Source organism: Mastigoproctus giganteus, chromosome 2 (genome assembly GCF_048544385.1).
Source record: "Mastigoproctus giganteus isolate SK-2022 chromosome 2, ASM4854438v1, whole genome shotgun sequence".
Taxonomy (NCBI): domain Eukaryota; kingdom Metazoa; phylum Arthropoda; class Arachnida; order Uropygi; family Thelyphonidae; genus Mastigoproctus; species Mastigoproctus giganteus.
The window spans coordinates 207861522-207875245 of record NC_143576.1 but is presented as its reverse complement, the minus strand read 5'-3'; the positions used below and the strand labels follow the sequence as shown (position 1 = coordinate 207875245).

Below are 13724 nucleotides of genomic sequence, written 5' to 3'. Positions count from 1 at the left end.
TATATTTATCAATGAAAGTAAATCAGATTTAATGTCCAAGTTTGCAGATGATACAAAGGTTGGCAGGGTTGTTAATGACAATAAAGACAGTATGCTACTCCAACTGGATCTAGGTAAGTTGGGAAAATGGGCTGAGAAGTGGCAACTGAACTGTGTGGTACTACACTCAGGGAAGTGGAAAGTGAAAAAAACTGGGGGTAATTGTGCAGTCGAATATGAAGTTTGCTGAACAGTGCAGACATTGCATTCCTATATATCATTGAAAAGACTCCATGACCTGCCAGGCAGGTCATGGAGTCTTTTCAATGATATATAGGAATTTTGCTAGCAGGGACAGGGAGGCGATTATCCCGTTATACAAGGCAATGTTTAGGCCACACCTAGAGTACTGTGTACAAGTCTGGAGGCCTCATTTTAGGAAGGATATAGAGTTGCTAGAAAGAGTACAAAGAAGGGCAACAAGATTGATGAGGGGAACAAAGGGGTGCTCTTACCAAGAAAGGCTTAAGTTCTGTAAATTGCAGCACCTGGAGAGTAGGCACCTGTGAGGTGATCTGATTGAGGTGTATAAGGCCTTTAATGGCTTGAGTAAGCTGAATGCTGATGGGATTCTTCCTCTTGCTCAGATTAAGAACCTGAGGGGACACAGATTCAAATTGAGGAAAGACAGTTGTAGAATAGCCTTTATGTTCAAAGAGTTCTGTTAGGCAGGGAGGTATTAATTCAATGGCTTCCTTAGCATGGGCTGCAGCTACTCAACTCTGCTTCTTGCTGGGTTGGGTAGTTATTGAAACACTATGTTATTTTTTAAATAAATAAATAAATTTTCTGTTTATACTCCGGGACAACTGCACAGTCAGAGGAGTTAACAAGATAGAATACAAGAAGCATCTCCATATTTAGCAGTCACAGGTTTGAACATCACTCAAGGCACACGTACTTATGCACCCTTGCACATGACCACTCAAGCTCACCCACTATTGTGTTTTATAGCTTTCCCTGAGATTATGGGATATCAGCAATGTAATTCAGTTTATATGGAAAAATTGGTTTTGATTTGCATCATTTCAGAACTTTCATTGGGAATAAACTTATTAGTTGAAGGACTGGCTGTAAATAAATTCATTAGATATTTTGTGAAAATCTGGTTACATAATTATATATCTCATTATACACTTACCCTTCTGCAAGCATCTGTTTCCATTTTCCCTAACAGCATTTCAAACTAGAAAAGATGGGAAGGGGAAGAGAAAGAACCATTACATCTCATAACTGTTTGTTTGTTTGTTTTGATTTTATTGGTGCATAAGCTACTAAGGCTATAATGCGCCAAGACCAACATCTCATAACTAAAATTTATACATATATGTTAGTTTGAATGTAATTATATGAACATATCAAGAATATATTTATTTAAATAATTAGCTCAAAACTCAGTTGTTACAAATTGCTACCTTTCTTTCAAATTAGATAAAAAATATCTAAACCTTTGAAAATTTGACAGTTGTCTAATCTCACATAAGACTGGGTGGCTCATAAGCTGCTTCCAACTTTCCCATGAAAGACAGCTCTCCTTATCTGTAAATGATGAAAATTTCTATATCTATAATGACAGTGAAACAGCTCAAATAACCTTTGAAAGCATTTCTAATTTTATTCATTAACTGCAGAATCACATATGATTTTATACCATAAGCAAAATAGTACTTATGGCTTATACTGAACATGAATATAACACAACTCCCGAATTTTAAAACCCATTCTAACATGTTGCAAATCTAAGACAAATTGAATTTTCACCTATCCAAAGCCTCTAAAAAAAATGCAAGTAATACTGAAAAGTAATTATCTGTATTTTTTTGTATTGAAGACATGTACTTAATGAATATTCTACATCAAAATATTAGTTCAATTTGCCTATCTCTGGTATTCTAGGTACTGCGCACCTTAGTTCGCACTCATATCAATGTCAGTGTTCACTGTCACTCATCTATCATTTTACAAACTTCTTTTGCGATAATATCACTATGCATTCTTCCCCTGGTGGGGCTTGCTCCATTGACACTCCTGGGATCGCTTTCTCTTTTGTTTCCATACTTCTACCTGTTCCCCCCCCCCCAATCTTCAGTCTCTCCCCACTCTACCTTTACCAACTGTGAATGTCCCAATTACAAGCTGCTAAACTTCAACGTGAAAAATTAACCTAACCTTCATTTAAAACCTATCACGGCCTTATCTAAACCTCTAGCATCTATCCCATTTTTTTTTTTTTTTTTAACATAGGCCCTAGCCACTGAAATCTCAGGAAATTAGGTGGCAGGGCCTGCCAGAGTAAATAATTGTAATACTGGTGTACCTGGTCTGCCTCCATGGGGCCGAGTATGGGCAACGTTGGGCCTCAGTAGGGGTCCAGCAGCTAAATGACCAGATGAACAACGGTACATGACAGTACATGTGTACAATATCCATACACTTTTAAATCTCTGGCCTCAACAGTGTTCTTTTCACATGACAATGTATACTACGCGGAGATAAGGGAACCCCTGGTACCGTTTGACACGAATACGCTTTACTTTACTATGCAGTGTTAGATCTTGCACAGTACAACTAAACTCTGATTTATGTTAGAGATGTATTCCTATGAACAACAATGTATATCTAAATAATGGAATTGGACAGTTTTTTTTATATATATGTACATTTATATGTTTTAAGAGGAGATGCATTTCTATGGTCAAATTTTTGGACTCCCCAATTTATAAGCTTCACATAACTACTTGGTAAAAATAAAAATTACACAATCAATACTAAAACAGGTAAGTAATAAAAATACACACATATTGTACTTTATACGTAAAAATTTATAATTTAGATACTATATCAGTCATATCACATTTTGCTTCTTCTCTTGATATAGTTCAATATAATAGCAAAAAAAGATCATTCATTCCCAAATGAACTTACTACTGTGTTCAATGTTTGAATCATCTTCAACAGAACAGCCATCCCTTTCTTGAACTCTGAAGAAACTGAAGGCTTCAGTTATCCTTTTTTATTATGAGCCTTCTGCCCTCTTATCCTTTATTGCTCCAACTCAATCAGATCCTTACAGGTCCATTTGGCATCATGCAACTCCAAAAACTCCACCCATGTTACTTATAAACATCCACTTCATTGAAGCCAATCTCATTTGCCAATTTATAACAATCTATAACTGAATTTCAGAGATACTGGTAGGTTACTGGACACTGTGAACACACTTTGGTCATATTGTAGCCTGAGAAACTTCCTCCCACAATGTTGCAATACATTCTATGCAATATTTCTTAACTCTGAGTTATACGTGCAAATATTTGAAAAATTGACAAAAAGTAATTAAAAATTGTTAATTTTTTGATGCCACCTGTATTTGCAATCAACTGCAAAAAATCCATGTTCTATATTAAAAACATTTTTTTTTATAAGCAAAAAGCCCTATGTGCTCTGGAAGGATGATTAATAAAGATATGTTGTGAAGAAAAAAATTATGATCATTCTTTATTGAACAGCCCTCATAAATGAACAGTTAAGCGATTTTAAATTAGAAGTTTCTCTTCTGAACACCACTTGGCTGCTCATTTATGAGGGCTATTCAATAAAAAATGATCATAATTTTTTTTCTTCAAAACATACCTGTATTAAAATAATAGAAGAGGTCTGTGGCACTGGGTTCCATGGATAAGAAATAATAATTCAGTACATCCAGTATAAGCAGTAACTTAGTTACTACTCATATGGGATGTAATTAATTATTATTTCTTATATCTATATTAATCATCCATATTTTGATGGTCCTTTTCAAAGTAGTCCTCATTTGAAGAAATGTATTTGCTCCAATGTTTCTGCCATTCTTCAAAAACACGGTGTAAGCCATTTTTTTGACATGCATTTGAGAATCGCCTCTGATACAACTTCTTCTGATGACTGGAAACATTTTCCTCAAAGCTCCTTTAATTTTTTTTTTTTTTATATAAAAAAAAAAAATTGCAGGGTGCAAGGTCAGGGCTGTAGGGCAGATGAAGGACACAATTAATGACATTAATGATGGCTAAGTACTCAATGATAGTATGAACAATGTGAGGTTTCATATTGTCGTGATGCAGCCCGTCCACCCACCTGTTTTCAATTGTTTGTTTGTGATGAATGTGATCCTGCAAAGTGTGCAGTACAATTTTGTAGTAAGGTTTCATAACAGTCATATGATGTGGCATAACAAGCTGGTAAAGCATTCCTTGAATGTCAATAACAGAGAGATAATCATAACTTTTCCTGCAGAAGCCACAACTTCAGCTTTTTTCTGTATTGGCAAAGATGTAGACTTCAAAACAGAGCTTTATTACTTACTCTCTGGGTCGAAACGATGAAGCCATGTCCCATCTGCCATTATCACCTTGTGCAGAACCTCACCATCTTCAATAACCATCTGTTGCAGCTCCTCACAAACCTCCATGCAAACGTGCTGATGCTCAGGTGTGAGTGGTTTTGGAACCCAGCATGCACAAACACCTGTCACATGCAAAGGGTCATGGAGAATACCGTGCATGCTTTCTACTGATATTCTCAATATCTCTGCCTTTCAGTGCCCATGACATGGAGGGAGCCAACAAATCATGTCACAGACTTTGACTTCTGTACTGTGCCTCCTATTAGAAGAGGGATGACAATGAAGACAAAGCAGACAGTGATACTCAAATATACCATCTGCAATTCGTCCTGTGCCTCACTACCTATCCCGAACCGAACTGCCCGACTGTTTTTCTGAACACTGATGAAGATGTAGAAACTGATGAACATCAACCTGATATACACAAAGCAGTACAGCAAGTCTACATCAAGAGATCCACTATTTTGCCTAAACCTTTATTCCTTCTGAACCACATAGGATCACAGAAAATGAGCTTAATGACCTCATCAGGGATCTCGAACTGTCAAAGAATAAGGCAGAGCTTTTGACCTGGAGGCTACAACAGTGGAATCTTCTAGATTATTCTGTGAAAGTGACATTTCATACTCTATCAAACAGAAGGTGAACTCAGTGTTTGCAAGGATGTCGATGGTCTAATGGCAGCAATGAACATTAGGCATGTTCCTGAAGAATGCAGACTATTTATATATATTTATAGACACTTCTAAGGTTAGTCTTAAGACCGTGTTATTACACAATGAAAATATGCTGCCTTCGATACCTCTTACACATGCCATCCACAAAAAAAGAAACATACGTAAACATGAAGAACAGCCTCTTAGGTGTAACACTATCAGAAGTATGAGTGATAAAGAGTGATACACTTTATCTGCGAGTGGGATAATCATAACAAGGATGTGCATTATGAGAAGAGGAGTTGGCCTCAATGAAAATCATTAACACCTGGAATGAAGAACGTAGCATTTGAACCTCTGGTAGATCCAAATAAAGTTTTGCTTCCACCACTCCACATCAAACTGAGGCTCATGAAAAATTTTGTTCCATGAAAGCTTTGGAAGTGAACAGTCCTGCAGTCACATACTTCCAAGAGAAATTCCCAAGACTTAGTACAGAGAAGATTAAGGAAAGCATTTTTAATGGTCCACAAATAAATCAACTTTTCAAAGATGAACAGTTTGAGTATGTCCTTAGTGATAGCAAGAAATCAGCGTGGAAAGCCTTTCAAAATTTTCCGATTGGTTTTCTAGGAAATGTTAAAGCCGGCAACTACAGCTTGTGGAAGATCTCATTACTTTTTACGAAAAACTGGGGTGCAACATATCATTGAAGCTGCATTTCTTGCACTCGCACTTGGATTTCTTCCTGCCAAACTGTGGTGCCATCAGTATGAGGGTGAGCACTTCCATCTTCCAACAAGACATCACAGCGATGGAAAAAAAAGATACAAAAGCAAATGGAGTGCTGCCATGTTAGCTAATTATTGTTAGATGGTGAAAAGGGATGCTCCCAAGGCTGAATACAAGCAAAAGGAGAAAAGGTCCCATGTTTGATATAGGTATGTTCATAGCTACATCTTACTACCATATAAATAAAAAATACATTGCATAAATATAAAAAACTACTTTTTTTTAAAAAACAAGAGCCAATCTGCCATTTTAAGCACTATTTCTGTGTTTAGCACCCCAAAATCTATAAAGTAAACTTATTTTCATGCTCTCATAATGAGATATAATCCAAAATTTGCTGTTCAGTGTTATTGGAGGGATGAACAGGTGATATGGGAGGGGTTTTTTTTTTTTTTTTTTTTTTTTTTTGGCTGATGCTTTATAACAGGGGTCGGCAACTCAACCTTTGAGTAAAGAGCCATTTTTTATCTAATTAAAAAAAAGAATCCAAAGCAGCATACCTAAGCTCAAGCTGGATGGAGGGGTGGGGGAGTTTTTTAAGAAATGGAATAGAGTGGGAAGGTGTTTTATTTAAAAAAATATAGATATATATATTTTTTGAAATATTAGTTATTAATACCAAAAAAGTTAACAAACATCCAATTAGATACAAATTAATGTGACCTTTGCTGGTGAACTTCTTGAGCAAGTCTCTCAACATCAGGCGAGTTTGCTGTAATTTTCATCTTTAAACATGCCGAGAGACTCCCATTGTTTCCTGATTTATTTTTAATATAGTTCATGTTCCAAAACGCTTTCGCTGAAACCAATGCTATATTCACGTCGCCGTCTGGCTACACACCATGCTTGTGGGCTAAAAGTTAAAGAGCCACAATTACATGTTCAAAGAGATGCAGGCTGCTCTCAAGCCGCAGGTTGCCAACCCCTGATTTATAAGATAGCTTTCTTGCATTATATGCCAATAATAATAATGTGCAACACTCTTCAGATATCTAAGTACTGATATCAAAATTATTTTTTGCACCCAGTTCCTTTGTTACTGCATCATGGTAACTTATAAAATTTATCAGACCACATCACCTCTTAATAAATCTATGCTGTAACTGCAGTATAGATTTATTTCAAATTAGGTATTTAAAAAAATTTTTCAACTTTCATAACCTAACTGGTCAGGTGGAATGTTGATCTGTTGGAATGGGTGCAGAGAAGATCAACAAGATTAGTGAGAGGAACAAAACAGTGCTCTTAACAAGAAAGACCAACAGTTCTGCAAATTGAGGTGTTTGGAAATGGACACTTGCAATAAGATCTGACTAAGGTGTTTAAGTATTTGAATGGATTGGGTAAGTTCAGTGCTGACAGAATCCTTCCTCTTGCTTCAGACTACACACATGTGGGAACATAAATTCAAACAGAGGAAGGATGGTTGCAGGACAGATGTACAGAGTTTGCCCTCAGCCAGTGGGATAGCTGAATGTTGGAGCAAAATGAATTGAAAAGGTATTAGAGAAGATGAACATGGACATGGACAGGTGATTGTTATTGTTATTATTTGGTTTTTAGGAGCATTAGCAACTAAGGCCATATTGCTCCGGGGATATGCAGTGGTCATTCCCTGACCTTTCCGCATCCTCCGTATTTGGTGGTCAAGGGCTTGAACCCCGGTCTGATCAAGAAGCATGTGCTATGCACTGCTACTCCTTCCCACCTGGCTACGGAGGCACTACAGGTGATTGTGTGTGTACATACATGTGACTTCAGTAACTTTTTAATTTCAGAATGGTTAGTGTCATCTTATTTCATTTTATATGTCGTGCTGCAGTAATCTAACCTGAGAATTTCAAGGAATGAGTTTGTACAGTCAATAAATCAGTCTAGTCCTCTAGGCTTTTTTTCAAAGACCAAAATGCTGGACATTAATTCTTTTTCTGTTCTTCTTTTTCTTTTAGCTTACTATGCCCTCTACAAACTCCACTAATTCAATAAAAACTAAACAGAAAACAGATCAGGACATGTTATTGTATCCAATGACAATCACACATCTCAAGATAGTTACACTGATGCAAAAAACTCCCACATAAAAAGAAATTTGAAATAATTAAAGCAAACCAGAGAGTGATCAATTTCTAATGCTTCCAACCAACTGCCAAGTCAGTCAAGAAAATAAAATAAATATGAATTCCTCCACTTCAATGGAATTACCAACCTCCATTTCCACATCCATTTGAACAGAATGTGTCACCTTCTAGAGGAAGTTAGAAACTACAATAAAAATGTCTCATATCCTTTAAGCCACACATTCTCAACCATATATAGCATACTTAAAAAAACACAATTCTATGTCATTTACTTCCAGTACTTCAGTATGTATCTAATACTGAAAAACTTGTAACTAAACTAACCTATACTGTTTTATGAAGACTTCATAAAATTATTTCACATTTCTAGTTGACAAACACAAAAAACGGCATAGCATAATAAAAATTATTACTTCTGATCTTCCTTCAACAATGATCTTGAAGGGTACCCAAAATGACACTGCAACCTGAAGCTCTGTTTCAGTGCAAGAAATGTTTTATAACTATGGAGCTATGCTGGCTACACAATATAAATATAAATGTGTATGATATTTATATTAACCTGCTGACAGTTGCACAAAATTATGAGTGAAGTCAGTGTGACATAGCAAAAAATAAAGGAGGAATCAAAGTGAGCTTCTATGCAACATCACATTGTAGTAGGAAGCTACATTCTTATAAATTTTTGAAATAACATTATTACAAAAAAAAAATTTTTATATTTTTACTTCTGTTTTTGGTTTTTTGTGCAATATTAACTAATATTAACTATACAAGGGCCATGCTAATATTTCACTCACTTCTTTTGTTTCCAGGGCCAATTCACTTACACATGCCATAAAAAGATTTTCTTCTCTTAGACCTTTAAGATCCCTAAAAAAATTTAAAATATGGTTAAAATCAGGTGAAAAAAAAACAGTGATGGCAAGTAGAAATGAAATAAAATCTTCACTTGTTAATTTATTCTTAGAAAAAAATTGCTAATCACATTATTAAATAATAGAAACACTTCCTTCCAAAATCTACTTCATCATTAATATCAGGATGTTCAAATTATGTGTGAGGAAAAGAAAACATACCTAAATACATTAGCTTACACTTAAAAAATGTCTAAAGTACAGTGAAAATAAAGTCAACAAAAGAACACTTAAGAAAAAAAGTTTGACAACCATACTTAAAGTAACAACAAAATCACTTAAACTTTGGTGACTTAATACAACTTAATCAATCAAGATAAGAGTATCCTCATTCCATATGGCAATATACAAACATATCCAAAATCCAAGATATAGGAATATAAGATAAAAGAAACACATCAAAAATCATAAGGAGCAACATGGAATACCACAGTAGATCTGCAACATGAAACAACATATAAATGCACTCTTGTGCATTTAAAGAAGTTATACATTTTTTTTAGAAATATCTCATCACTACCTATAAAGATTTCAATAAAATGTCGATTTCTATATACAGATAACTCATAAAAACCACTAAAAACACAAAAAATATGTAAGTAATGACTATATAATTCAGGAAATAATTAATGTGAATAACACTAATTAAACCATGAGAATTGTTGTGAATTTTAATGTATAAAAAGTATTACATTAAGTGAATTAAATTGCCAAACAATAGAATTACTTAAAAACTGGTGACAATTCTGGATTCCATATTGAATTCTATTATCAGGCCAAATCTCACCTCATTAGGCCTCATGACAGGATTCAATATGGAATCCAGAAACTTTGCCAACTATTAAACAGTTCTTTGTGTGGGAATTTAACTTAATTAATGCAATACTTTGTACACAATATATAATTCACTTGGTCACAATTCACATGTTTTCATTAGTGTTATTCATATTTAATTTATTAATTAACAACCATACAATATCCTTGTTCCAACACATTAATTCTGAAATCATACAATTTCAGAGTGTAATACAAGTTTTACAAGAGTGTGAATACAAGTTATATAACAGGGGAGGGGGTTTTACCCCTCAATGTTTTATAATTCTTACACCTAGTGCTCATGCTACCAACATGATTCGAGAAGTCAGAATGCAATAAATCCCATTCCTCTGTCAGGGCAGAGTTTGCTCAGGATTCTTAGGGTAGGATATTAACCCCAAAACCATTCCGTGCATGTTCTATAGGGTCAAGTCTGGGGGACTAGATCTGAAAGCTGCTCCATTTTCTAAATATCCTCACTTTCTAGAATTCATCAACCAGCTGAGCCCTAAAAAGAAGAGAATAATTATCCATATTTATATTTTGCATTCAGAACACCACATTCTGATATTCCTGTTATTGTTAACCAGTACTTCAAATTCCAGTACCTCACACAGGCATTAGTAAACAAATGTACAAAAGTCGGCCTTTTTATGTTCATTGTCACTAACAACACATCCCACTAAAATGCTTATAGCAGTACTCTTTCCAGGAATTGTCCAGTTGGGTATTAGGTTAGTTTTAGTGCTTTTATGCAATTGTTCAGTAATTACCACAGCCATGCAGATGTTCCAGTTCTCACTGCATTAGAGTTAAAAGAATGCCTTCATACATAAACTATACTTTCATTCCAAATCAGTATATGTCCTAAGAGTTCAAATAAGTGCAAGATTCTAATCTAGTCTGCTTTTAAGTGACATTAATAGTGCCTCCCACCAAAAGCAAACAAAGGCCTAACTCTGTTTCCATGCCACCAACAAATATTCTTGCACCTTCTATTCAAGTGTATCCTGTCCTTAAAAAAGCAGCCATGCTGAGAAAAATTTTACCACAAGTCACACAATCTCTGCAGACAAAAGTTGATTGACAAACTCCCCCCCCATCATGTCTAGGTAAAATTCGAGGTACTCATATTAAGTTCTTACTCATGCGTTTTTCTTAACATCACCTCATAACTTTAAAATAAGATCCAAGAGATCCTATGTTAATATAATATAATATAATATAATAAAGACCAATAGATTGACAGTAGCCACTGGCAGAGGTGAAAGAGATTCTTGCACTGCTTCTATTAGAATGAGCAGAAGCCTGAAAAACAAGATGCATGGTATTTCAGAGACTGCTGGGAGCCATTGCGGTACAAGTAAACACATGGGTTGTGTTAGGGTAGCTAAGAATAGAAACAGGTGCAGGTATACTTGCGTGTACACCAATGCTAGGAGTTTAGTAAATAAATTTGATGAATTTGAGGTATTGCTCAAAACATCAAAGGCAGATATTGTTGGGATATCAGAGACGTGGTGTCACACAGATATAAGGGATGCAGAACTGCAATTTGGGGAGTACAACATCTACAGAGAGGATAGACAGGATAGGAAGGGGGGAGGGGTTATGCTATTAGTTAAGAAACACATAAAAACCAAGGAAGTGAAGCCAGTCGACATCGCTGGACAGTGCAGTGTTGAGTCAGTTTGGTGTGACATAAGCATTGGGAGATTAAAATTGAGAGTAGGAGTATGCTATAGGCCTAATGACTCTGATGAGTATAATAAGGAACTGTACAGGGAAATAGAGTGGGTCAGTAAATCACAGAGTCTTATAATGGAGATTTTAATTTCCCAGATATTGACTGGAATTTGGGGGCTGGTTACTCACACACTAGCAGGGCTTTTGTGGATTTATTGGATGATTGTTTTCTACATCAGCATGTTCGGGAGGCAACTAGAGGGAGTAATACTCTTGATTTGATTATCAGCAGTGATTCTTCATGCATTAAGAATCAGCAGATAAATGAACCACTAGGTGGCAGTGATCACAGTGTGCTGAAGTGGGATTTACTCAAAGAGGTAACTACCATTAGGGGTAAAGGGAAGGGTTATTGCTTCCGTAAAGGGGACTACGATGGACTGAGACAGTATTTAAATTCTATACAGTGGGACCAACTGATGATGTTACCAACAGCAAATTCAAAATGGGAAGCATTCAAAGAACTTATCTTGGAAGCTACTAAGCTTTACATACCAACTAAGAAATATTGTTCAAGGTTTAGGCCAAAATGGATGTCAGATGAACTAATGAGGCATATGGCAGAGAAGAAAAATGCATGGGATACTTACAAATTAACACATGACACAGAAGCCTATGATAGATACAAGTTGATATGCAACCAAGTTACAAAGGAGGTTAGGCAGGCGAAGGCAGATTACGAGAAATCCTTGGCAAGGGATGCAAAGAAAAACAGCAAAGAGTTCTTTACTTATGTAAACTCTAGAAGGAAGGGGATGAATCAGATTGGTCCACTTGATATTGATGGGTCAACTGTTGATGATCCTGCTCAGGTAGCTAACAAACTAAATGAATATTTTGCATCTACATTCACACATGAGGAGTTATTCAGCAAGGGGAATGCCAGAGGTGTATTCAACTCTAGCAGTAAGCTACAGAATCTTGAAATAACTGGGAGTAAAGTGGAGGAGAAACTGTTGAAGATAAACACAAGAAAGGCACCCGGAGTGGATGGGATCTATCCAGTTATATTAAAGGAGGCAGCAAAGGAAGTAAGCAAACCCTTAGCCATAATTATGAGAGCTTCCTTGGACTCAGGGGAGGTACCCATAGACTGGAAATGTGCAAATGTGACCCCAATTCACAAAGGAGGATCAAAGGCTGACACAAGTAATTATAGACCTGTGAGCTTAACTTCTGTTCCAGGAAAATTAATAGAGGCACTGGTTAAAGAAGCACTGCAGGATCATTTAGACAAGACTTCAGTTATAGCTCAGACACAGCATGGTTTTGTTAAGGGGAAGTCTTGCCTGACCAACTTGATTGGATACTATAATGCAGTCACAAAAGAACTGGATGCAGGGAATAACTTTGATATTATATACTTGGATCTTAGAAAGGCTTTTGATACTGTTGCACATGGAAGACTGCTACACAAATTGGAGCAGTGTGACACTGGAGGCAAATTGCTGCTATGGATAAAGGGGTGGTTGAGGGGGAGAAGACAGAGAGTGGTAATCAATGGACACTGCTCATCGTGGACTAATGTTATTAGTGGAGTCCCTCAGGGCTCAGTGTTGGGTCCATTATTGTTTTCTGTATTTATAAATGATATTGATGATGGTATATCAAGCTTAATGTCCAAGTTTGCAGACGATACAAAGGTTGGCAGGGTTGTCAAGGACACTACTGACACTATGCTGCTGCAACAGGATCTGGAAAGGTTGAGCAGATGGGCTGAGAGGTGGCAAATGAAGTTTAACATTGACAAATGTAAAGTACTACACATGGGAAACAGCAACCCCAGATCAACGTATCAACTCTGTGGTACTACACTGACAGTGGTAGAGAATGAAAGGGACTTGGGGGTGGTTGTGCAGGCAGATATGAAGTTCTCTGAGCAGTGCAGACGGGCTGCAAGAGTAGCTCATGGAGTGTTGTCAATGATATACAGGAATTTTTCCAGCAGGGATAAGGAGGTGATTATTCCATTGTATAAGGCAATGGTCAGGCCACACCTAGAGTACTGTATACAGGTCTGGAGGCCTCATTTCAAGAAGGATGTAGAGCTGCTGGAAAGAGTACAGAGAAGGGCAACAAGATTAGTGAATGGAACAAAGGGGTGCTCTTACGAAGAAAGGCTTAAGTTTTGCAAATTACAGTGTCTGGAGACTAGGCACCAGCGAGGTGATCTGATAGAGGTGTATAAAGCCTTGAATGGTTTAAGCATGCTCAATGCTGATGGGATTCTTCCTCTAGCTCAGAAAAATCACCTGAGAAGGCATAAATTCAAATTGAGGAAAGACAGATGTAGGAT

The 13724-nt window shown here is 36.5% G+C and overlaps 1 protein-coding gene across 2 annotated transcripts in view; it reads right to left on the bottom strand.

Moving 5' to 3' along the window:
* Positions 1–13724, bottom strand: part of LOC150090015 (nuclear pore complex protein Nup93-like) — a 220838-nt gene that overhangs the window by 42370 nt on the left and 164744 nt on the right. For both annotated transcript variants that reach the window (XM_090368937.1, XM_090368936.1), the window contains exons 17-18: positions 8750–8822; positions 1181–1225 (exon numbers count right to left, since the gene is read on the bottom strand). In XM_090368937.1, the coding sequence (XP_090225063.1) occupies positions 1181–1225; positions 8750–8822 (118 nt within the window). The remainder of the gene's footprint in view (positions 1–1180; positions 1226–8749; positions 8823–13724) is intronic.